General features: G+C 38.8%; 1 protein-coding gene across 3 annotated transcripts in view; it reads left to right on the top strand.

The window, feature by feature from the left end:
• CDK19 (cyclin dependent kinase 19) overlaps positions 1 to 26,783 on the top strand; it is a 130,790-nt gene that overhangs the window by 94,113 nt on the left and 9,894 nt on the right. For 2 of the 3 annotated variants that reach the window (XM_074862292.1, XM_074862293.1), the window contains 5 exons: positions 16,782 to 16,925; positions 17,198 to 17,267; positions 18,462 to 18,534; positions 22,792 to 22,889; positions 24,415 to 24,508. In XM_074862292.1, coding sequence (XP_074718393.1) covers positions 16,782 to 16,925; positions 17,198 to 17,267; positions 18,462 to 18,534; positions 22,792 to 22,889; positions 24,415 to 24,508 — 479 coding nt within the window. The remainder of the gene's footprint in view (positions 1 to 16,781; positions 16,926 to 17,197; positions 17,268 to 18,461; positions 18,535 to 22,791; positions 22,890 to 24,414; positions 24,509 to 26,783) is intronic. The other variant, XM_074862294.1, reaches the window with a different exon arrangement.

The raw sequence follows: 26,783 nt of genomic DNA, 5'->3' as shown, positions 1-26,783 counted from the left end.
AGCAGATCTGAAAGATAACACATGTAGTACCTGTATGAAGAAGTTTACCCCAATATCCCCCAGAAACCTCTGCAAGGTCCCTGAGGTGACCCTGTTCGTGTCCTTTTTATTCTTCATGATGTGATGGAGTCTGTTCACCTCCTCCCACAGCTCCTTTCACTGGTGACTCAGTGCCCCAACCAGAGTGTATCTCCTGCTGTGAGGCCAGTGTCACCCTGCAAACCGAGTCCTGGGTGGTAGCAGCCTCCCTCTGGAGCGCTGTCTCGGTTGAGGCTTCTGATTTCCCAGGGTATCTCCTCCAGTGGATGCTGGGGATGGAGCCTTGTAGTGCCCCCCACCATGATTGTGGCACAATCCCGTGTTGCCTGAGGCAGATCCTTAGGGCCTGCTTTGCACTTGCCACCACGCAAACTGGGATGCTAACTTCCAAAGTCTCTGTTTGCTGTACCCTGTACTGGGTGAAGACAGTTACTAGAAGTGTTTAATGAAGATACCAACAGCATTACCTTAAATGCCTGTAAATTAGATGCTTAAACTGACCTGACCATGTTGATTTTTTTGTGAAACATGGATGTGAGTGGACCAGATTACTGAGTGACCTACATGCATGGTACTGGGAAGTTACCTTAACTGACAGTTACCTATTTTTGATAGATAGCATATTGTTTGCAGATTTAGGTGAGTGATATATACCATTATCTTAGGATATCTCTTTGAAGAATTAATTAGTATAATGCCATTGTTTTTTTAATTATATCATAAATTACCTGGTTCTTGCCCTCAGGGATCTGTGGTCTATACTAAAAAACAGACAAGGAGTCCCTGTGAAACTTTAGAGGATGCTGCTGCTTCAGAGAGACCTGGTTTTGCTAATAGTATATTATTTCTGAGGCTTTTATTTCTTGTATCAGACCCACACCAGTGAATCCCCAGGATGGGTGTGAATGGATCGTGTAGTACCTGGTGTGCAGTGTGAGTGACAAGAACACTCAAAATGGTTTGGGTAGCAAAGTAAAAATTATGGAAATGAAAACAAGGAAGGTTGCGGGTGAGATTTATAGGCTGACTGAAGGATTAGAGGAGCATGTGACTGAAGAGAAAAGAATAAAGGTACCGGGAGGTGATCTGTGTGCAGCTTTAAGGGAAAGGGAAGAAGTGAGTAACAAAATGACAGCGGTGATGTTCATGCAGTTTATGAGTCCAGACTTGTGTTTTGCTTCTAGCATTATGTGCACTTAAAGAAAGGCAGTCTTAATGAGCTAAGCATGCTAGTGTTGAATGCTAATGTTTTTGGCAAAGGATGCAACTCTTAAAGCTCTCTCTTAAATCTCTGTGCAAGAAATATAATTTTAACGTCTCTTAACATTACATAATTCTCAGGAGCCTTAATGTATCACTTACATAATTTATGAGTTATTACTAAAAGATTCTCATTTAACTGCTCTTCAGTTGGAAATAATAATTTAAAAGAAAGGTGATTAGATATAGCAATTTATGAAAAAAGGAAATGGCAGGCTATTTGGTGTAGCTGCTTATTTTCCATAGCTATTTTCTTATGCCTTTTATATTATATAATTTTGTGTAATTAGTAAATACCAGTAAAATCAGGCTAAAATCAATGTCATGCCCACTTTAGTCTATTCTCTTCCAGTTTTGACATTGTGAGAAATATTTTTGTTTGAATTTACTAGGAATGCATTATCATTAGTTCTCTACTGCAACACTGAACATTGGACAACAGTTGTTACATAATTCAGATGTTTGCTTAGGCTTTTACTGGCTTAGTCTTAATTTTGTTTTATTTTAAATATATTTTCTGTATTCTGTATCTAGTACTCTCTTCCTTATCTTAGCTTCACATACAGTGCTAATTGTTAGCAGTGTATTCATAATATCCTGGACACTGTCTACTATAGTGTCCAATTTGGTTTTGTTCCTGTAATGAAGCCCTTAGGTATGCTTGCTTGCATGTAAATAATTCTCATACATGATCAAAGAATGAAATTGGAATCTTGTCTTTTGTCTCACTGTTTTTGACTTCTGTCTCATACAGGATTTTTGTCTTTGTTTTCTGGACCTGATCTTAGCTATGTTTTGTGGGTTTAACTTTGGGGAAAAATTGGACTAAATACAGTCTGTTTAGAAAGAACTATGTATTACACAAAATTATATAAGCATATTCATTATTTTAAAGGTAGTTTTTCAGTGACATTTTTCCCTTTATTTTGTTCCTTCATAGTAATGAAATATTCTACTTTTCATTTATTTGCTTGCAGAACAAGTAGTTGTTCATCATGTATATAACATCATGTTTTAAGGAGATACAGGAGTCAGGAAAATACTGAAAAACAGAACTAACTTTTGCTTTCTGCATGTTGAAAGGATAGTAAAAAGCCTATGTTAGGGTTTCATGGGGAATAATATTTAGTTTCCTGAACTGTGAAAGTTTATAATCTAAGCCCTACTTGTTAATAAAGTTTCTTATATAATCTGCTACCATAGTTACAAGTAACTAATTTACCGGATGAATACAAATTGGGAAAAAGTTGTTGTAGAAGCCAAAGGTCCCTTTCTGTTCAGTTACCACAATATAAATCTGTACTAAATTTATTGTAGGCTGTGGAAGTCGGTCTGCATTTCCAGCACGATAATTTAAAAGTAGAATCTGTGACCATGTGTTCATCAGATCCTAATACTCTATCTAGCAAAGAAGTAAAATTTGCAAATAAAAGTAACTTAAACAAGCTTCAGGTGAAACCAAGTATCCATGAAAATGTAAAACACTTGCCATCATGGAAACATTAATAAAATTACTGAACTTTTAGAAAGTCTCCAGCACAACAGAAAATGCCTTTATACTCAAAATACTAAAAAAACAGGGTTGAAGTAAGTGACAAGGCACAGTGCTCCCTTCATTGATGGGCAAAGACTTCTGCGCTATAATCTTAGGAAAGTAAAGGAAATTATTGTGGCAAAATGAAGGAAAAGGTAAGCTGGCTTTCAGGTTGGAAGGAGACATTAATCAGGTTTTTTGTTCACTCTGGGAACATCAAAATAGAAAATAATACTTCAGTAAGTAAAGTAAGTAGTAAGAACTCTTTTTCATCATAGGTTTTCAAGAAAGCGTGTGGCAGTCTCTACTGTGATTCATTTTGGGGTATCTTATAGCATAATATTAAGGATATAGCATAATTAAGACTCGTTTTTTATCAAGTTGCAGCTTGTATAGTTAGCAGTGCTATCAAACAAGAACATTACCTCTCTTTACCACTTGCCTTAATTAAAGAAATAGTATATTTGATAAATGTCATCAGATGGCTTATAGTAGTTTAGATAGTTTAGATTTTGTTGACAGAAGAGTTCTTTCTTTAGAGTGATCATTGAACTGCACCAAAAAAGGATGGAATTATTTATTGTGAAAAAATAAATCCGAAAGTCCAAGAGATCTGTGTTGCTTAGTTACCTTTCCTCACTTCTCTAGATTAGAAGTCAGCAGGAATGTCAGAAATGGCTGTGTGGCAACTGGATTTACCAGCCCAAATAAGCCTTCAGGTATAGAGAAACTGTAATTCAAAGCTTGGGCAGTGCACTGTCACCTCATTCTATTTCCAGACTAACATATGGTTATGGAAGCTGAAAATGTGTGAAAGGTATAAGCAGATATCCAAATGCCTTTGAAAGCAAATGTCACAGGAAAATATTAGGTGTATCAGAGGGAATGAATTTATAATAAATGTTGGGATCTGTCAGTTTCAACAACTCCATTTGACTTCATGCAGGAAAAAAAGAGAGGGAAATATCTGGGGTGTATTATGTAGGATTTAGGATAGAAATATGTGCATATGTGTTCCATATTGCCTATGCAGCGAGTCCCACACGTTCCGAGTGCATCAGATGTCCTTACTGTGTGTGCACAGATTGTTGGCACGCTGGCCGGGCTGTGGGGCCTCTGGAAATCTTGGATCACTGCCTGAAACTCTTCTGGTCTCTTGTTCTGGGAGGGCTGGGGGGAAGAAGATAAAATAAAATATAAGACCTATCTGGAAAATCTGGTAAACCAGAAATTACAAATGGGGCCAACCAGAAGACTGAAAAGTCTTGAGGAAGAATGTACAGGGGAGGCTCCCACCTGTGATGTGGGGAGCCAGGGGAGTATGGGGACTGCTTTTAAACATCCATGAGAAATAATTAACAAGAGCAAATCTATAGTCAGTCAGCTTCTGTTTGCTGAATAGGGATCCACATTTGTATTTGTGAAGGATTGTGATTTGGGGGGAAGGGGTTGTGGAAAAACTAGAAAAGTAGAGAAGTTTGGAAAAATACTCATTTATGTGCTCTGAAAAGAAAAACTCAGGCTACACCAGGAAGGGAGCCTTGTTCGTGCCCTGGGCAATGTTACATGATATGGGAAGTAATTGGATTCAGATGATATTTTGTGGTAAACTTGTTTTGGCATGTGGTAAACTTTCTTCATTTTGATTATCACAGTTGTTCTCATGCGTTTTCTGAGAGGCAAAATATTTTAATACCAAAGATTAATTGTTGTTTTCTTATCTAGTTATTGCAGGTGCTGGATGATTTACTGCTGTTTTTCCTCTTGCTTGACAGTGATCTCTAAGATACTATACATGTTTTGGGTTTTTTTTTTTCCAAAGCAGAAACATTTGCTATGCTCCACAAACTTATCACTGCAATCACCTAAGAAATGTAAAGTTTTATAATGTATTACTAGGTCACTTAAACAGAACATTTTAAATCTACATTAGTTAGTATTTTGGGAAACTTGAGATGCTGACGGTAACTCGAGGAATATCATCCACAGGATTGTTATACACTTTAAAACATTAACTGTTTTGAGATCTAGCATACTAGTTCCTGACTTCTAGCTGCTTTATTCTTGCTTCTCAGATATGCTGATGTCTGGATATTAGCTGGTAAAGCTGGTGGTCATTGTCAACTCTGAAGAGTTTGAGAGGTGTGAGTGTGTACTAGTTTAATAGTCAGGAGAATGAGAACGGTACAGTGAGTCAGACCTGTCTCTGCTATTTTAAAACCAATGGAGGTACTCTAATGTGGGACAGACAGTAAAGTTTTATCTCTTAGAACAGTAAGATGGGTCTCAGGAGACTTGGATTTAAATACTGATTCAGTCCCAAGTGTTATATGTAGTTTACATCATGTCATTTAATCCATCCTATGTGTTTCATTATCTATAAAGTAGGGATGTTACTTAATGGTATTGTCCTGAAGATAAAATCAGTTAATAATAATAGGGAGCTTCAGTACAAGCATGTTATCAATTATTTTGCTTAACTCAGTGAATAGGTTAATTTGTCTGAGAACCTGGGATGTCACTTAGTATCTCAGCTTGAGAAATTTACACATTCTGGACATTAAAAAAGAAAAGGAACACAAAACCACAGAATCTTCAGTCACAACTAGTATCTGCTAATTGCCTTGATTTAAATTGCTCTGTAAATTAACCTGTAAGTTTCCACTCGTGATCACCCAATACTTTTTCGTACATTCGTGATTCTCTCCTCTTGCAAAACATATGAAGGAAAAAAACAGGTGCTTTTGCCTTTTTATTCAATATGACTTAACTGTACATGGATTATTTTAGAGCAGGAAAAATAACATTAAAATACTCAGAAGGCAGAATATCCTTTATAGTAATAATATCCTTTATAGCTTTGTGATTAAAACCCACTTTGAACAAGAAGTACCTTCAAAAATCCATCTATGCATAGCCCCATGTACATGAAAAATCATCAATGATTTGTGGGTCAAAAAACACTCCCTGCCAGTAGTAGTATCAGTACCATGTCTTTTTCCTTCTAATTATTTTTCCCTTGGAGTATCAGTTTCACGTCTTTCCCAACTGTTAATAACTATAGGGCCTCTTATGTGAACAAGCTTTTCCTTCCCTAGTATCTCACTGACTTTGCCCTTTACCAGGCAGATGAACTTTGTGGCAGCAGGATTGAATCTCTGACCTCCCTGAGCAACCTACGTTGTGAGCTCAGTTTAAATAAAAGATTTAGGGGAGTAAGGCGGGAGTTGTTCTTGCAACGTCTGTCATAGCCTGGAGCAAGTAATGGATCCTAATGTGGAAATGAAACATGCATGATGACATGAGAAAGCAAGACACAGCATTTGGAGGTTAGGAGATGCATATTTCCCACTTCCTCTTCATACTCAATTCCATTCTGTACCTGTCAGTTGGGATATATTGTGATTCTTTGCGATATATTGGAAATACAATGTTCCTCTTATACATGAGCAGATGAATGGTTTGGTGCAGAGTTAAACTTGCATCTTAGAGATGTTTGATTTGACTTTATTTTTTTTAAGGCTTTGTTTATGCAGCAATGGGCTAAAAGCTTTTCTTGAATGAAACATGAGGTCGCCATTTAATGATCCAAAAGGTGATCGGTTATAAAACCTGGTTCCATAAATGCTTTACCCTAGCTAACTAGTGCAGCAATGAAGACTCTTAGTGTGCTCCGTTTACTACCATATCTAAAATGTTCACTCACAAAAGTTGGTTTTGGTTGAAAACAAAGTACTTACTATCATAACAAGGTGCATATTTCTGGTGCAGAGGAATTTTTTTAGCTAATCCATCATTTTGATCTTCAGGCACAATTATTTCAGCAATATCAACTGAAGCTTTCAACACTACAGCACTGATTCAGTAGAATAACTTGTTCTCAAGACAGGTGGGATTGCTTCACAAGTAGACTTCTTGGCAGTAGCTGTGACTGACAGCAGAATTACATTTCACAGCAGGTTTTTTTGTTGCCTATCCAGTAGATTTGCTTATAATTATGTAGGAGCTATTCTCAGTGCCTTATTAGAAATAGTTGTAAGGCTGAACCCCTTAGTAACAGAAACATTAAGATATTGTAAAGCACTCTGTTTAGAAGGACCAATAAGCCTCTCTGTGCTAAGTCGCAAGATTTCTTCATGTGCATTCCTCTCTGTTGACTGAAATAAGGTAGACATCAAAAGTTTTAATAACTCCCAGAAAAGACTGTCATGGCTTTTGAATTGGAACAGGCCAGGAAAGTACTCTTCACACATGTTTCTTGTTATAACTTAATCTACCACATAGCGGGCCTTTTGCTCACGCTATGTTAGCTCAGAAGGTGTTGACATATTGGACCTAGTAAAAAGTTGTAATAGTTAATGACACAAGCCAAGTGAGAGCACACAACAGATTATAAACTTGTTGTCCCTCCTCATTTAGCATGGAGTTAACCTCCAAAGAGCTCCATTGTGTACAGAAAAGCTTTTTTGTTAGAAAATTCTGCATTTAATTAGGAAAAAAAGTGTATTTCCCTTTCAGAGAATATGTACCACTCACTTCTCATTTGCTACAGTTCAGAAGAGCACAGAAAATGGCAACAATTCTCTAATATGCCGTGCTATTTGTACAATATAGATTATATGATATTATTGTGCACATACCTGCAGTGATGGAATAAGATGGGGGAAAAAATGGAGGAGGAGGGGGAAAATTAATGATAAAGCACCATAATTAGTAATCGGGAGTTTCTGGCTTTCCAGTCCTGTGATCGGATGATACTGTCAGTCATTTTTTTCATATGATAAAATGAAAATGTAAAGCTGTGGATGTTCCCTGAAAAGCTGTGTAAATACTATTTTATCAAACAGAGGCGTGTCTTGCCTGTTCTTAATTCTTTCATCATTACAGGAGGAAATGATAACAATTTCTGTATTAGACCTGCCTAATACTTTGCAGTATAAAAGAGACTTGTGACCTTTGCAATGAGAAGCTTTCATACTTCCTCTACTTGCTGCAGTTGTTTTATATTTGGTAGGGGAAGTAGCCCTGAGGCTACAACGCTGCCTTTTGTGTCACCCATTACATTTCTTGTGCTTTTGATGAGTTGTCACTGAAAGAACATTTTTCTTTTTACTTTTGTTTCCGTGAAAAGCTTTGCAGCTTGCCAGACTACCTCTTGGACCCTCTGAGATATAAGCACTGCTGTTGCTGGAAGAAAAGTAGCAGTACGTTCTTTACTGCATCTTGGATATATTGAAGTTGACATAAAAATAATAGCCCTGTGCCATCTCTTGACGCATATGAAGGTTTAGGATTAGGGAAAAAAAGAGGCTGTGACACACTTTCCTTGCCAGAACTCAGCGCTTGTCCCAGTGACCTAATTCCCTGCCCTGAAGTGACATCACCTGAGGCTGGAGCCCACCCCAGTTTCTGGAAGAACAACTTAGAGAAGAAAGAAGATGGAACCATCACTCTATTCTGTATTCATGCAACTATCAGTCTATTCTGTCTCTCAAGGATGTTAGCCTGCTCTACTGATAGCTAATGTACTTGATCTGTATAAAGTAGTAGTCTTGGAGACACAACTGAAGAGTTGAAGAATTGCTGATGAGAATGTGGTATATAGGATTTGGGGAGGCAAGGGGGAGTATTTGGGAAGACAGGCACTGAAAATCCTTACAAAAATGATATAATCATAGAATGGTTTGGTTTGGAAGGGACCTTAAAGGTCATCTAGTTCTTACCCTCCTGCCAGGGACACCTTCCGCTAGAGCAGTTGCTCAAAGCCCCATCCAAGCTGGCCTTGAACACTGCCAGGGAGGGGGCATCCACAATCTCTCTGGGCAACCTGTTCCAGTGTCTCACCACTCTCACAGTAAAGAATGTCTTCCTAACATCTGGTCTAAGTCTGCTCTCTTTCAGTTTAAAGCCATTACCCCTTGTCCTATCACTACATGCCCTTGTAAAAAGTCCCTCCCCATCTTCCTTGTAGGCCCCCTCTAAGTACTGGAAGGCTGCTATAAGGCCTTCCTGGAGCCTTCTCCAGGCTGAACAACCCCAACACTCTCAGCCTGTCCTCATAAGAGAGGTGCTTCAGCTCCCTGATCATCTTTGTGGCCCTTCTCTGGACTCACTCCAACTGGTCCATGTCCTTCTTGTGTTGGGGGCCCCAGAGCTGGACACAGGACTTCAGGTGAGGTCTCATGAGAGTGGAGTAGAGGGGGAGAATCACCTCCCTTGACCTTCTCTTGATGCAGCCCAGGATACAGTTGGCTTTCTGGGCTGCGAGCACACATTGCTGGCTCATACTCAGTTTTCCATCCACTACTACTCCCGAGTCTTTCTCCGCAGGGCTGCTCTCAATCCACTCATTGTCCAGCCTGTATTTGTGTTTGGGACTGCCCTGACCCATGTGCAGGACCTTGCACTTGGTCTTGTTCAACTTCATGAGGTTTGCACAGGCCCACCTCTCCAGCCTGTCAAGGTCCCTCTGGATGGCATCTCCCTTCCCTCCAGCGTGTCAACAGCACCACACAGCTTTGTGTCGTTGGCAAACTTGCTGAGGGTGCACTCAATCCCACTGTCCATGTCGCCGACAAAGATGTTACACAGCTCCGGTCCCAACACCAACCCCTGAGGAATGTCACTTGTCACTGCTCTCCACTTGGACATTGAGATGTTGACTGTAACTCTGAGTGCAACCATTCCTTATCCACTGAGTGGTCCATCTATCAAATCCATGTCTCTCCAACTTAGAGACAAGGATGTTGTACAGGACAGTGTCAAATGCTTTACACAAGTCCAGGTAGATGATGTCAGTTACTCTTCCCTTGTCCACCAGTGCTGTAACCCTGTCATAGAAGTCTACTAGATTTGTCAGGCACGATTTGCCCTTAGTGAAGTCATGCTGGCTGTCACCAATCACCTCCTTATTTTCCATGTCCCCTAGTATAGTTTCCAGGAGGATCCACTTCATGATCTTGCCAGGCACAGAGGTGAGACTGACTGGCCTGTAGTTCCCTAGATCATCTTTATTTTGTTTTTTAAAAATGGGGGTCATATTTCCTCTTTTCCAGTCAATGGGAACTTCAGCAGACTCCCACAGCTTCTCAAATATGATGGATAGTGGCTTGGCCACTTCATCTGCCAGTTCCCTCAGGACACACAGATGCATCTCATCGCGTCCCATGGACTTGTGCACCATCAGGTTCCTTAGATGGTCATGAACCTGACCTCCTACACTGGGTGGTTCTTCATTATCCCAGTCCCCACCTTTACCTTTTGTGACTTGGGCGGTGTGGCTGGAGCCCTCGCTGGTGAAGACTGAGGCAAAGAAGTCTTTGAGTACCCAGCCTTCTCCATGTCCCAGGTCACCAGGTCTCCTGTTTCCTTCTGCAGAGGGCCTACATTTTCCCTAATCTTCGTTTTATCACCAATGTACCTATAGAAGCTTTTCTTGTTCCCCTTGACATCCCAGGCCAGATGTAATTCTATCAGGGCTTTAACTTTCCTAAGCTGATCCCTGGCTGCTCAGACAGTTTCTCTGTATTTCTCCCAGGCTATGTGTCCTTGCTTCCACTTGCTGTAGGCTTCCTTTTTGTGTTTGAGCTTGTCCAGAGCTCCCTGTTCATCCGTGCAGGACTCCTGGCGTTTTTACCTGACTTCCTTTTTGTTGGTAAAAGTTTGTAATGTTGTTAAAAGTTTAATTCTCAAGCTACTAATGTTGGTAAGAGTTTAATTCTTGTGCTCTGTGGTACAATTTGTGATAAGATTGCATTTTCCTTGCCTTGAGGATTTCTGTCATCTTCAGTGCATAGGCTACACAAGGAAAACACAAGGTTGCATATAGAACCATAAACCTGGAATTTCCAAATTTTTGGATCTGAAGTTCTGTAAATGAAAGATTTAAGTTCTTTAACAGGGTTTCTTTATTTGCAACCATACTCTTGCTGCATTAGAGGACAACTTAGGGCCTCTGGTCCTATTGCCATTCCCCATATTAAATCTGTGGTAGCTGTGTTGTCAAGCTTACCACAGTAATTTAAGTGTAATGTTGCAAGCTAAATGATGTGTCTAATGTATAACAGAAGTCTGAAATCATATGATCCAGGATCTTCATTTAATGCTGATATATTGAGGAATAGAAATTTAAGTGAGAAAATAAATATTTTGACAATCTAAAATAACTCTGGAGAGAATGAAGAAATCCTGGCACACTGAAGCCCTATAGAAAATGATAGTTGATTTTGGTGAACTCAGAATTTGAGTCAAGATGCTTCAAAATTTTTAAGGTGTAATAATTGAAATGTAATTAAATTCTTAGTACAAACATGAGAAAAGGGCAGCTTAGTTTAAAAGGCTAGGATGGAGGCATACAAGTAAAAAAAAGTGTGAGGTTAGTAGATTTCATGACTGATTTGAATTAACATGGTTTTGCCTTTAGAAGTTTTGAATTATCTTGACTCTACATCATGGCACAGATTATGTGCTCCGAAATAAAACATCACTCTTAAATGCATGGTTGGCTGTGAGCATCCTTCAGATTACTGAGTGGTATTTTTTCTGTCTGCAGAACATTCAGCTTTGTGGCTTTACAGTATAAACTTCTTCAGTCAAGTTATGTTGAGATGCTGTTTGTTAAAGATCGGTAAACATTGCTTAGCTTACCAATGAGTGAGCAAATTTCTGACCCTTAGCCCACTGACACCATTTTTTGCTTCCCCTTGAAAAACCTGTCACATATAAATGTTTGACCCCATTCTCAGTTCTTCATAGAAAGTGTCAAATTTAAAAGGCTAGTAACCACTTCTACCTTGACCTTCTGTTTTGCTGACTAAAGTTTAAATGAAGCGTATAAACACTGAAACCTTAATGTACAAAAGGGAGGACCTTTCCCTTGTGTCTGTGTGTGATAGCAACAGGTATGTTCTTGTCACCTTATTGGACCGAAGAAATGAGAAATTTCCCTTTAAAGATGTATTATTATTTTAAATCTAATTTCTGGGTATTTAAATCCAATTTAAAAATTAACAAACTTTTTCTATCATATCTCTATGCTCATAAGTCACTGTGTGTAAAGATTCCAGGTAAGTTTAGAATCTGCTGCTGTGCTCAGCATAGGAGAGGCAAGATTTTCTTATAAAGAGGTTATACTTTTTCATTAGACAAATTGATGTTTATTTGAAAAATTCAGACAAGTGTTTGCTTGCGCAGCCACCTTTTGGGTTTCGAGTATGTTGGTGTTTTTGTTGTCCTTGCCTTCATTTGCTCAGGGGAGATTTAGATTGGATATTAGGAAAAATTTCTTTACTGAAAGGATTGTCGAGCATTGGAACAGGCTGCCCAGGGAAGTGATTGAGAGTCCATCCCACGTGCAGAAGTGGTGCTTAAGGACATGATTTAGTGGTGGACTTGGTAGTTTTAGGTTAATGGTTAGACTCAATGATCTTAAAGGTCTTTTCCAAGCTAAATGATTCTATGATTACATGATTTGAAAGATTTGGTGACTCTTGCATAAATGTTCTAGTGCTCTATAGGTGACCTAGGTTGCCTTGTTTGGGCTAGGGCTGTCCTAACTGGCTTTTCATTACCCTGGTTGTTGCTATAGCCCTTGGTGGATGTAGAGAAGCTGTATTCTGGCATCCATCCACTGTTTGCTTCCTTTACCAGCATTCAGACCTATCCTAGAGTCTAGACCTTGTGTTCAAACCCAGCCAAAAAAAAAAAAAAAAAAAGCAGGTTGGAGCTGCTAGACCAAACTCACTAATGATGAATTCCACAAATCAACTGCAGCTAAATACACGTTTTCCCATTCTTAATTTACTTTAACAGAATTTTACTAAAGAATTATATGAGACTGAGAGCTTGTTTATGTGTTTCTTTTCTTGGATATAGTCAGAAAGCATAAAGTATTTCATCATGGACTCTGTCCTGTGTTCAGTGAAACATTGTAGTTAATATGCATGGAAAAAGATGTTGCATTTTGAGAATCAAGGCTATTGCTCAATAAATTGTCCTACTGTCTTAAATTGCCATGATATTCAAGAATGTTTCCAAAATATTGGGACAAATACAGAGATGAGATTATTGTGCCATAGAAAAGAAAGAATACATGAGCATTTGTCTGCTTAATCAGCCCTATCATTAAAACAGCTTTATCAGCATCCTTTTGTACTTGCTCCTTGGCTACAGCGTTAAAGTAGAGCGGGACACGCAGGATTTTCTCAGCTTTAGTAGCTGACCTATAAAGCTGTTAGAGTCACAGGTTTTAAAACTGGGACATGGGCAGCCATACAGATATTCTAATAATCTGTGCACCCAGACATACATATGGAAGTCTGTTTATCAACCACAAGTGACCATCTTTAAAAGGCTATTTTTTCCTTTTGTAAACTTATTATGTAGTACTTGAGAAGTACTGTTACAGTGGAAGGATATGTCACTGGTGAATAGGTTTGAATGGGACCTGAGCATGCTGTTCAGTGAGGAGTCTAGGGAAAGGATTACGCTGCAAAGGCATTCACTCCCCCCCTCTTTCCAGAGCCAGGGAGCAAAACTGGTTTGCATTCAGGTTCAGTGTAAATTTGGGGAAAGTGGGGAATCTGGAAGTCTTGGAGAGCAAAGTAAAACAAACAATAACAAACAAAACCCCCACAAACAAAACCAAAACCAACAAACAAAAAGTCCAAACAAAAAACAAACACAAACAAACAAACCCACAACCAAACCAAAAACCTCAAACTAAAAATCTTTTACCACGGATCAGTCCTGAAACCTAATGATAGTAAAAGAAAGCATAGGAAATTGAGCCATCCTTATAGGAATGGTTGTATTACTCCAGTATATTTAAGATCTTCCCGTGACATCAGATAGAAAACATTTAGTATCCAATACAACCTTTCAGGGCCTATGTGGCCCTGTTTCCAGTGGTTCTGGTACATAACAAGTTAAAATGGGTACTGTCTGTATCCAAGCACCTCTTATTTTTGGCAGTTGCATTTAAACAGAAATTTTATTTATAATGAAATTGTTATACAGCATTTTAAGAAGTTCTTCTTGTGCTAGAGGCAGATGTGCACTAGATTAATAATGCAGTGTAGTTGAAAAATACTGTTTATGTGTTTTCAGCTTTGCCCCTGTAAATGCCCACTTCTGAGGGGTAGTACCTCCTATTTGAAATAGATGTAATAATCATTAATCTTTTTTAGGGACCACAAACTGAAAACATATGAAATGGCACTGGATAGGGAATTTGCTAATTATTGACACATTTTTCCATAGTTAGCGCTGAAATTTGTATTTGCTTGACTAATATGAACAATGTAGGAGACAAGTACCTATTAGGACAGCTCGTATTGATGAAGCTTTTAAACTTGCCAGAATGTAACAAGGTGTTCCTGCTACAAAAATGCTATATGTGGTAAATAATTACTGTAAATTATTAATGTTATTTAAAAAAAAGGGACTAGCCAAACTTGACAGAAAATCATTAACTGTGAGAATGGTTTCAATATGTGCCAAGGATGTGTTCAAGATCAGGTTACATAAAAGATTCACGAAAGGAAGACCCTGACCTGCTTATGCTGCATGGCTATAAGGCCTTTTCCAGCTGTTTAATCTTCACTTACGGAAATGAAAGCTTCAGGTTTTCTGTACTAAATATTTTGGGTTACTTTATATTAGTTCTTTGAAGCTGAAGAGTATCTGGCAAGAGACCCAAAGGGTTGAACCCCAGCACAACGGACTACCAGAGACTGTAATGACTGATCAGAGCTGAAGTATTCTCATGCTTGACTTGTCCAGTAATGCCATCCCATAGGAAATACAGCACCAGCTTGGGAGTTACCAGTGTTTATTCAGATGTAACTTCAGTTGGTACAATGTCTGTCCTCTGAATTTTCAAAGGGTTTAGAATGTGCTCTTTGTGTTAATCCTGGAGTCAGGAAGTATGAATGTGTTGCTACAGTGGCTCTGCTCTCACACAGTTCAGCTGATGAAGGAGAAACAGAATTTTGAAGTTTACTATGTCACATCAGGGAGATTTTCAGTTCAGCTTTGCTGTCAGCAAGAATACTAGATTCTTTTTTTTCTTCAAAAGGAAAAGGTCAGTCTGGATAGAGCAGTAATTAATAGAACAATGAGCAGTGGCCCAGCCTCTCACACACTGTGTGATGGACAGTGAGCACTGCAGAAAACCATGAAAACCAAGAGGGCTGCAGCTTCTTTGGCCACTAGATAGACAGTCTCCAAAAGGATTTGCTATCTAGCATGAAAATGAGTGAATAGATACTGTTAAATGAAGATGCTGTTCTTCAAATAGTAATTTGCATTCTGGAGTAGATAATTTATGCCTACTAACCAGGCAGGAGTTGTGATTAATATGCTGTATTAGCTGCTTGAACGGATAAAATGTCAAGAGCTAAAGATCTTGTTTTCATGCAGATAAGGCTAATAAGAAAAGGAAAGAGAGATAAAACCTTAAGAAAGTGATGTAATGCACAGAGCAAGTTATACCCTGTTGAAACTGTAAAGTCTGAATGAAATGTTATCAGACTTTACTGTAAAGGAAGTAGGGAGGAAGGCTGATAAATTGGGACACCCCAAGCTCCACTCCTCTAACACGGTGGAAATGGAACTTATGGGTTTTTGCAAAGAGAGTGTGATGGCTCTTTTTTCATTCCCTACATAGAGAGCAGTGTTTTTTGATTCAGGAGGCCATGTGTGTCTTGGGCGGCATGAGCCAAACACCACCACTGACAACAGGTGGGGTTTTGAGTCTCAAATTAGTTGCAACAAACAAGAGACTTCTCTTGGTGTTCTCTTTAGTCTGAATCTAATAAACCAAACTCCAAGTAGGTAATTTTTTAGCTCTTAGACCTATAAGTTAATGGTAAATTGTTTCTATGTTTATACTATTAAATTTGATTTAAAAAAAAAGGTTTCCCAAATTCATCTAGTTTAACCTCAACTACTAAGCAAGTCTCCAGACTCTTGTGTTCAGCAATCTCTGTTCATTATCATCTGATCTCAGCATCTTTTTCCAGAGTTATATCCGAGACACACATTTGTCAACGTAGCAAATTCAGTTCTTTTCGGCTAGTAACCTTCTTCTCACTGACAAATTCACACTTTCATTTTAAGATGCATAATAAAGCATTTGGGTTATACAGAACACTAAGATCAGAGATGATAATAGTAACTAGGACAAATACATGTAATCTAGAAATTTCTTCTCCTGTAAATGAAACTAATATTATTGTCCACAATAGATTTAATTTTGAAAATCATATTAATGAGAAATTTTTTAAATAGAGGTTGTTATTTTCTTTCATTAAAGCATCAGTATATCATGCTGTTGTTCTCTGTATGTACATGAGGTGTAGATGAGACAGTTCCAGTATTGTTCCAATGGGAGTCAGTTATCAAGTAGGATTTTTTTTTTTTTAATTAAAGTTTGGTAATCACTCTTCTACTCTTGATTAAAATTAGGATCTTGTTTCTCCATTTTAACTAGCTTGCACTATTTGGCTAAACATATGAGTCATTAGTCTTTACCTTCTTAGTACATATTTGGTTATCAATTTTCTGTTTGGAATTGTTCTGAAATATGTGATAGAACTTTTATTTCAATCTTTATGGGGGATTCGTGTTTTGGTTTTGATGGTCAGTTGAATGCCCTTTAAGCTATGTTGTTAGCAAATATTGTGTAGGTTTCTGCCGTAACTGTGAATGCGTTAAGTGCTGGACTTGAAACAGAATTTGGAGACTGTAAAAATAATGCATTAATATAATACATAAAAAAGGGTAAAATCTGGAGATACAGGTTTTTTCAATCAAAGTACTGTATGAATTATACTGTGAGGCATTTTATCTTACTGTGGTTATACAGGTTGTTGAGAAATTGTGCAGAAACAAAAAACAGAGTGATGAACTGCAGTAAATTTGCATGAAATATCTCCTTCTTTCTTAGATATTTGGGCAATTGGCTGCATATTTGCTGAACTATTGACTTCAGAACCTATATTTCACTGTCGTCAGGAGGACATCAAAACAAGTAATCCTTTTCATCATGATCAGCTAGATCGCATTTTCAGTGTCATGGGATTCCCTGCAGGTAATTTATTTTCATTAAAGCATCAGACATAATGCTGCTGAGTTGATTTTTTTTAATTTTTTTTTTCCCCCCTAGAGGAAATGACTAGTTGTTTGTAGAGTTACGAAGAAGCTGTCAGTTTGATGGATTTGGAAATGCTGACAATTATGGGACAATAGCACTGGCCAACAAACAGGAAGTCAAACAACTGCTGTAATTATTTATTCTCATGTATTACTTAACCTACACTTTCAGAATTGTAAATGCTTCTCTTTTTCCCCCCCCCACCAAAGATAAAGATTGGGAAGACATAAGGAAGATGCCAGAATACCCAACTCTTCAGAAAGATTTTAGGAGAACAACGTAAGTGATGATAACGCAACAACAGTACAGTGAATGTAGCAGATAGGCAGAAATTGGCTCCCATCCTCTGACTTTTTGGGGAGGGGATTCTGGAGTGTTTGGGTTTTAATGCTTTGACAGCTGTCCTGTTTGAATTGGCTGTTTTGCTTAAATGGTGGTCTCTCCCTCAGCTGCTTGCTAAAAGCATCAACTGCGTGGCCTCCTCTATTTTTAAGGGGTTGTCATAAGTGCCATTTAATCTGTGGCAGGCACAGACAAATGAGCTTCCTTAAACCAATTGTATTAGCTGTTCAAGATAACTTCATTCATTTTGTGTGAGAAAGAACAGGGAAACACCTCCCTGGTCCTTTTGACCAGCAGATATGTGGAGACAGTTGAAGTAGTGGACGGAAATTTCTATGGAAGGTAACGTGTTCAGTAGGTTGTGATGCAAAGCCTATCTGGGATCTGAGAATTTTCCACTTTTAGTGTCCTGGTGCTTTGGCTAAATTAGTCAAGTGGTGGTGATAGATCAGAGGGTGTGAGGAGCAGCACAGACTCTGTTGTAAGGTAGAGGACACGGATGCAGGAGTTTTGGATTCTGTTTCCAGCCCGGCTGTGGATTCATTATGCTGGCTTTAGACAAGATATGAAGCTTATCTGTGCATGAAGCTACTTTCTTTTGAAAATGGCTGTAGATAACCTCTGGATTTGTAGATTAAAGGCAAGGCACAGGTCATACATATTTGGGGCATTTTTGAGCTTTGAAACTATAGGACTGTGTATGGTTTGCTGCAGGTTGGGGTCAAGGAGACAAAATGGTAAACTAACCACGCTGCCAAACTGCAGCTGGAAACAGCTTAATAGCTTAGCTGTTTTGCTGTACACTTCCTGTGGCAGAGTGCTACAGAAAACTAGAGTATGAACTTGGAATTTCTCTGTCATATGCTCATGTCAACAGGTTATCCATACCCTATAAACGTTGCATGTTCCATGGAAATAATCTGTACACAGTTGATACTCTCCTGTTAGTGAAAAGCTCACTTCATGTGTACAACTGCTAGATAAATATCTGACATGTTTTCTGATAGCACTTGTTTCTACAGTTTTCTTATTAAGGGTTGGTAAATGTTTTTGTGATCACTTGCTATAGCTCCATATTTTTAATGCTGTATTATTTCAGAAATGTTTTTGTTTAACTGTGTTATTTTTCAGATATGCCAATAGTAGCCTCATAAAATACATGGAGAAACACAAAGTCAAGCCTGACAGCAAAGTTTTTCTTTTGGTAGGTATAACTTGAAAATCACTGTGATGATAGGAATGAAATGTTTTTCTAATGGTAATATCTGTGTCTGTTCTTCTATCTCATTCTAATGAACACTGATGTTGAAAACTATTTATCACTAACTGGCCGTTCTTGAGATGTGTTTTCTTCATGTACATTTATGCTGAGAGTGTGCTTGAACTACTGGTATTGAAGATCTGAAGGTCTTACCTAATTAATATCTGCAAGGCACTCATATACCCAGGCTTACCCATAGGTCTGCTGTGCAAATAAGATAGCAAGCATTATATGCCCCTTGATTCCCTGTTGTTTCAGAGGGCTAAAGAGCTCCCAAGAGCTAAAGAGTTTTGTGAAGAAAGGGAAGAGGGAAGAAGGAATTTAATTATTTCCTGTAGTAATTTTCTTTCCTTTTTTTTTTTTTTTTCCCTTCCCTTTGATAATGGTCCACCTCTGTTCTGTGGGTGATTTCAAACAATAGCCCTAAACATGTATTTGCTGATTACCTAGTTGAGTCATTTATTGTAGATGAATACAGGGTTGCTCTGTCTAATACAGCATCATTTCTGGATGCCTCTATGATGACTTAGTGCTGTCTAAATTTAGCAATGAAGTTCAAAGTGGCTTTGCTAGTGCTGTGAACAGGGAGTCTCTGTAATGAGGCTGTGAGTGCAGCTTGGGTTCTAGTGGTCTTTTTTTCATCAGTAGTTACAGATTCATCATAGCAATCTTCTCTCTAGGTCCTGGCAAAGATTTGCTCTTCGACTTGTTAGTAGCTGCTGGCTGATGACACAAATAGCTGTGGAAACAAAATAGGTTGGTCCCAAGGAGGTGGAAGGGAAGCATTCGCATAAGAAGTGTGGGACTTCAAGAAAAAATAATTACAATTTCTTAAACTCAACTTACTGGGCACACATTGGAATAATCTGGAGGAAGTGACTAACTGAAAAGAAGACAATTGTAAGAGACGTTGTTAGTTAGCACCTGAATTTCCCCGTTTTCCTACTAAAGGTGGAAGCCACTAGAAAGTCTGGTAAAAAGGCAAAGAAGTAGATGAGTTGCTGTCAGCTTATATGGCCAATTCATCAAGGCTATGAACACTGACTTGAGAGTCATCTTGGGTGGGTAGGCTACTTTTCCAGGGGGAAATATTAACCAGACCTCTCTAAAGAACATAAAACCATATTTTTCCACTCTATGACATATTATATATGTTTATATAAACAAAGGAACTTTTCATAATGGAGTAGTAGTGAGACCAAGGTTATTACAGGGTGACTGAACAAATAGATAGGTGTCTACCTATGTATTCCTCTATATAGTTGTAAGAATGAGAACTGAGATTTCGAGAAGTCTACGGGCTCTTTCTGAACATCATGAAGAAGACTTAGTTTGCCTAGCGAGGTGGGTTCTCTTAGTCAAATTTTTGTCACTGTTTGTAATCTGGGATAAATAAGGGTGGTTTAGTGATCACCAGAGATGGAGGCTGATCTCAAAGAGGTCAGTCTCCCAGAACTCTGCATAAGAATGCCCAGGAACATGGACAACCTTCTTGATACCTCACTGCTGCACTGAGGAGGTCTATGTACCTAAATTGCCACAGCCATGCTACAGCAAAGAGGCTCACCTCCCTTATCTTGTGAATGATCCTAAAATCCAGCAGATCTTGAAGGAAAGATGTGCCTTGCTCTCCCAAATCAAGAGATTAGAAATGTATCTGCTAATGAGCTTGGAGATATGTGTATTCTGAAGCAGACTCCTTAAAACTCCTTGTTCACATACAAGGTAGTTATTTTTTTGAGATAACCTCTGTCTTGCAAGGTGACTTCTGAAGACATCTACTTTGTAACCTTCATTGGGCAAGACTTTGTGCTAATGAGTACAGAAAGTGCGGCGCATAGAGAAAATGTGCCGTCAAGTAGACCAGTGCAGGATAGCAAGTGACCCTTGACAAAGAAGAGAATATTGTGCCGCTCTGCTGATTGACATTGAATGATAATATCTACATGAAGGGCAGAATGTTTTCCATCCAGGAAGAGGCATCTGTTCTTGCTGTCCGGGAAAAGTTACAAGCATAGTATTTATAGCTGTAGTGTCAGGCCAGTAGAGCCTGACAGCAAGCAATCTTGAGAGCTGCTGAGAAGTATGAGACTGTTGATGAAGTCCAGTCTTACAGGCTTTCTATATTGTGTTAGCAGCTGCTACCCTGAAAGCAAATTGTGTCCAGACATTTTTTATTCACTTTCTTAGAAGCAACAGAAGCTACAGAAAGCCAGGCTTTGTCAAAGAAAGTTGGTTCATGGTAGCATCACTGATAGGCAGGATATCTCACTTGGAGTGATGTTGTGAGTGGTATCAGCTGGAGTGGGCAAACTGATTATATCCTCGGGGTGGAGGGGTATTACTAAGGGGATGAGCAGATAGATCATTAAAGGGTCCAAGGTATCTTTAGATCTGCTGCTGTGGTACATTAGCCTCATCATTGAATGACAAAGAGTACAGGTCATGTTTGGAGGAAGCTTGTGATGGCGTTGCTATGTGGCAGAAAACTGGAGGAACTTTCTCTTGGGTAGTACTGCAGCAACCAGTTCTGAGGAAGGAGCCCAGGGGCAGACACTGATGTCCTGTACTCTTCTGTCAATGACCACATCTGGTACTGAAGACCACGAGTGGCCTTATACAGAACATGAGTTGTTTGTCCCTGTGGAGGAACTGGGGAGAAGAAATTTGCATTGCCTGTAAGGGTGTCACAGGCCACTAAAACTGGCACAAATTTTGCATGTAGGGAGAGGTGGTGATTTGGAATAAAGATACTGAATACCAAAACTGTTGTCTATATTTATTGTATCATGTGAGGTCACTGTGTAGAGAGCCAGCAGCACATTAGAAGTTGAATTTGTGAAGATACACAGGAAATGTAGGGTTAAGGGTTATCTGACAATACAAAACACAGTAAGTGTGCAATGCAGACTCTCCAGGGTGTGTGCAATGGAAGACCATCTTGAGGCGTATTTCTGGACAAGCAGCAGGAATCAGTTCAGGAGCTGGTTGCAAATGAACTGATAGGTGGAGAGACAGCCCAAATGGCTCTTTGTTGTGTTATCAGTCTGTTGAGGTCCATGGTCCATAAAGTATGTCAATAAGGAGAGGCAGGAAGGAAGTGGCAGAAGTACGGAGAACTTTATAAGACCTCATCTACAAAGTAGAGTTAGCTGCAACTACTGAGAAAGGAAATACAGGGAATCATCTTTCTTGATGAGGATGAGTGCTTTTACTGAGGCTGTTTACTGTACCATATATATAGAATATAGGATTGTATAGCAAATTTTTGACTTATTGGAACAAAAAGCCCCAAACACCCATGCCAAAAATCACATTCTTTTGCTGAATATCCAGGGAATTTCTGTTGGAGGCCTGGAAGGTAGAGGTTGAGCTAAGATGCCCTTTGCAGAAGGAATTTTATTTTCACTGTTGACTTAAATTGAGAGAGTATATGATGTAATTTGAGCACCCAAATCTCCTACTGTGATTTTAGCAGAATGTGATAAATAAGTGTTCTTAATGGTATGTTAGCCCTATAATTCCTGGTTTATACTACTAATATATTGTAATCCTCTTTTATAGCATGCTGCAGTCAACAGCATTCTAGCTAATAAATTTATTAGGGCTTTTCTCCTAGCAAGGAAGAAAGGTTACTAGGAAGGGTCTGCTTCTCCTCTTTCTCATTTTAGTACCAATTAGAGTGAGATTGGGAGCTGCATGAGTGGCAGAGTGCTCTGACTCTGGAATGTTTCCACTGCGAGAAATGAAGATTTATTGTTTCCGTCCCTCAAGTGGTATAGAGAGTCTTGATCATGGTCAGTCTCTTCTGACACTTTTTTCCTGTTGTGTCAGCAGTACAGAACAGTATAAAAGCTATACATGTGCCACAACACAAACACCATTATTTAGAAATGATGCTTTATGAACCTGTAATAGCTGAATTTAGTGTTGCTTTGTCACAGTGGTTCAGCCTTAGCAATTAATATTAACTGATACACTTAACTGTATTTCTTACATGAGAAGTGCTTCACAGCCATAGTGCTTTGATGGATGTGCATTCTAGTTCTTGGGAACTTCACTGAACAAGCAGTGCTAAATTGGGCTTGTCTGGACAAGCCACAAATAATTTAACAATCCACAATCCAAGACATGGAAGTCATAGTTTGAGAAATGATAGTTTGATAAACTTTTTGCTATTTTTAATCTTATGCTTTGCAGCTTCAGAAGCTTCTTACTATGGACCCTACAAAGAGAATTACCTCAGAGCAGGCTTTGCAGGACCCCTACTTTCAAGAGGACCCTCTGCCTACATCAGAGTATGTATTCCCTCTTCTGTGCTCTTCAGGGGTGTCTTCTTTCTGCTGAATACTAATCCCTGGAATGAGATGACAGCTGAAAAATTCACAGATAACTACCTATATCAAGAAGTAGTAGCTCAGGCATGCTTAGTAGAAACTATTAGTGTAGTACTGAAGTGTCTGTATCTACTGGTGCCAGAACTGAGTGGTCATGGACAATAACCCAGTACCGCACTAGTGGTGTAATCCTGAATGTACTACCAAAGCTAATGTGACAATATTATTGCAGTATTTAGAGAGTTAATCTGTGCCCTCTTCTGTTCTGCCTTACACAGCCTCACAGAGCCCTGTTCTCCATTGCCTGGTTTCACTGTGCCTCTCCCTAGGACTAGGACAGTTCTCTGACCTACAGCCCCTTCCCATGCTCACTTGCAGAGTGTAACAGTTTGAGGAGAGAAAAGGGAAGAGATCAGTGCCTGAAATCCCACAGGTTCCTTGTTCAGAAGGCTTGAGAGTACAGATTTTATATCTCTATATATTTTATTGTCATGAAAAAATCAAATGATATATTCAGTTCCTACTGGCAGATTTTCCTCTTCCAGTTTCTCTTCTCAGTTTTCAGAAGCATGGTGATTCATAGGAGCTGGATGCAGGGAGACTTCCACCTTTGCTTTCACTGCTTCCTCAACTAGCAGGCAACACTAAAAGGAGGGAACAGCCACTGGAGTACAAAAGGAGTCTAGTTGAGACTAGTTGGGGGTTTTTTCTTTCTTGTTCTTTTTCTTTCTGTTTGGATAAGCCAAACATTACATAGCAGCTAGATTAGGAACTGTTTACACACTTTAAAAAAATCATGTCACGTTGATTGTATTCTGAATGCTGGCACAGAAATATAAGAAATTGATACTGGTCAAGATCTACCAGTAATTTTCTATTTATTGTTTACCTGATAGTATCCTATGTAGAGCTATAGCTCCCCATGGATTACAGGATAACATTATGATAAAGTCTGCCATAAATATTAAGGAATGTTCCAAATCCCATTAGCCAGCTGAATTTAAAACTATCTTCTTTTCTCTAAACAAGACCTGAGTAGCTAGTTGAAAATAACTCTACAGATGTGATTGGCAAATATATTTAAGCCTGCTGTAAGCTAAGGCGGGCTCGTAAGACATTAATTCTTTTCAGATCAGGCCCTTTATTCAGTGAGCGATGCATGTTCCAACTAGGTGTTGTGGAACCTCTGACACTGTGTTTGTTCATTTTGCTATCTGGATCAACAAGTGGTCGTTCTGGCATTTGGGCATGCTCAACCATGCCACAATTTCTAATGATGGCCTCATGCCAACAGCAAAGAGATCTGACATTATGATCAGCACCTAGCTGCTGGTATCTGCTGCTATCTTGGGTGCTCACAGTGCCACTCACTTACGGAAACAGGACTTAGGAAATATAAGAAATTAAACTGTGTTATATTCACTTGTTTTTAATATAGCATTAAGTAAATGTATGTCATATGTACATATTTGTGGAGTGTTTACAGTTTACTGTGTTTCAGTGTATTTGCTGGCTGTCAGATTCCATATCCTAAAAGAGAGTTCCTCAATGAAGATGAACCTGAAGAGAAAGGGGATAAGGTATTATAAACTCCTTTTTTTTTTTTTTTTTTAAGTATGCAATAAGAAAGAATCATGGTGCTACCAAATGAAAACTAATGAAAGATGAAGAGTTAACCAAAAATGTGTTTTCCAGGCAAGGCTCTCTTAAAACTGCTTCCCAGACAGATTAAAAGTATCAGATGACTTTGGGGTGTCTCAGATGGTATCACCAGCACGGTTTGTCCTGACCTGTGGGGAATAAGCTGGATGGGTTGTTTTGTCAGCAGTAGCCTGCTTTCAGCTGCCATCATTCCAAGAGGACCTTGCTACCTCCTCTTGTATCTCATGATGAAAATACATTGTGATCACATGAAAAGAATGGCATTTCCATTGTATGACTGGCATACATCCAGCCATTTCAAAGTAGATGGCTGTCAGGGTCTCAAATAAATAGTGGCAGCCTGCTTCTGGCACTACATCAGAACATTTCATCCATCTGCACGCAAGTTTCCTGATCATGTTTTAAGGGTCCTCAGACAAAGGAGTAATAAGGAGCATGAACTGTTCTGGTAACGACAGTCTGCTCTGAATACTCTTTTTTCCCATAGCCTCATAGATATGGGCAAGAACTTGTTTGTGTGCATAGTAAATTTTGGTGTGTTTGCAACATAATCTGACCTGCTTTGTGCGTGTAGCTCAGCTGTGCTACGTGACTGCAATGATTGTCCATCATGCTGTGAAGGCTGGACAATGGTGCTATAGTGTGTGAAACAGCTTGTTATTTTTGCTTAGAAGTGTACAGTGAAACACCAACAGTAATGTATAGCTAGCAAAATGTGAAGAAAACAGCCTTAAACTGTAATTATCTGAGGACTACATGAGAAGGACTGTTAATCTTTTGGAGAAACCATTTGACTACATGCATCTTCTGTTTTCACATTTTCTGTGTAACATGAGAAACTACCTGAGTTTAAAAGTATGGCTATCACAATACATTTCAGACAGCAAATTTTGGTTTTGGAACAGATATTATAGATTCTTCTATACTGAGAACAAGTGGTAACATCCTGGATTTTTCTGTCCAGATAGTGTTTTTTCAAAAAGAGGAAACAAGCACCTAAGCAAAAATACAATGAAAGTCATGATACTGATTTGATTGTAATTTAGTTACTAGCTTTGCTTCAGCTCTCACAGATTCAAAAACAAGAACAAATCTTATGAATTAAAATGACTCTGGCTTTTGTTAAGTCAGTGTATTTAAATATCTGTCTTTTTCCTGGGAGTGTCTGGGGGGGGAAACAGTGGCATGTTTATATTCAAAACAACCATTATATAAATGGTCTTTGAGATTGTTGGGGACAGCCACATATTTATGCACACTCCAAATTAAACTTTTTTCAGACTGTTTAGATAATACAAGTCACGCATTACTCATTGAATGTGTTCCCACAGTGCAGAAAATGTGAAGGTAAAGGATATTCTGAAAGTTGGATTTGTGCAGTGTTTTGTTTCTTTATGATGTTGTTACAAGTGAAAGGATTTTTTTTTTAACAGTTTCTTGTTTGTTTTTAAAACCACAAATATCTGTACAGTTTTTTGGAAACCTTTGTTTATTTGGAACTTACATCTGAATTGAATAACCTTTTGACATAAGCATCCATTCTTCAAAATGGCTAATCATTAGTCAACAAAGCTAAAATGAGTGTTTGTAAAAGAAAATTAAAAGATTCTGTTCTCATTCAAATTCTGGTTGGCAAGTTTCTGCTGGGTTCATTTCTAGGTGGGACTGGAATTTCATTTTGGTGATTTGATCCTGAGATGTGACACATGGTAATATGTTGCTAACTGTAGACCTTTTTGCAAGTTTATTCCTTTAGGAACCACCATGAACTAGACTGACTTGGGGACAATGTTTTTGCTGGTGTAAGCTGGTTCTGTGTGCTAAGGTTGTGCAGCTAGACCCCGGACAGTGTCTGACAGAGTAGATCTCAGTCTCTACCCAGGCAGTAGCAGTAGTAGCTGCACAGAAGAGCAAGCTCAGACTAGTCAGGTAAATTTGTGCTAATATCCAAGGCACAGAACACGGGACCTACGACAAACTGTTATATTTAATTGTGAGAGTTCCTGCAATATTTGTTTACGCATAACAAAACTGAAGTTTTTCAGCTCTCACAGTAGCAACCATCTCACTTGCATCCAGACACCCCTATGAAAACACAAGTTTCAGCATTCTAGCAGAAATACCGCCTTAGTTATTGGTGTTTGTATAAGTGAAGCTCAAACCATTATGAAAAGATAAATTGCTAAAAGATAA

Source organism: Strix uralensis, chromosome 3, assembly GCF_047716275.1.
Source record: "Strix uralensis isolate ZFMK-TIS-50842 chromosome 3, bStrUra1, whole genome shotgun sequence".
NCBI lineage: Eukaryota > Metazoa > Chordata > Aves > Strigiformes > Strigidae > Strix > Strix uralensis.
The sequence above is the reverse complement of the archived record's forward strand: the minus strand, read 5'-3'. Positions and strand labels throughout refer to the sequence as shown.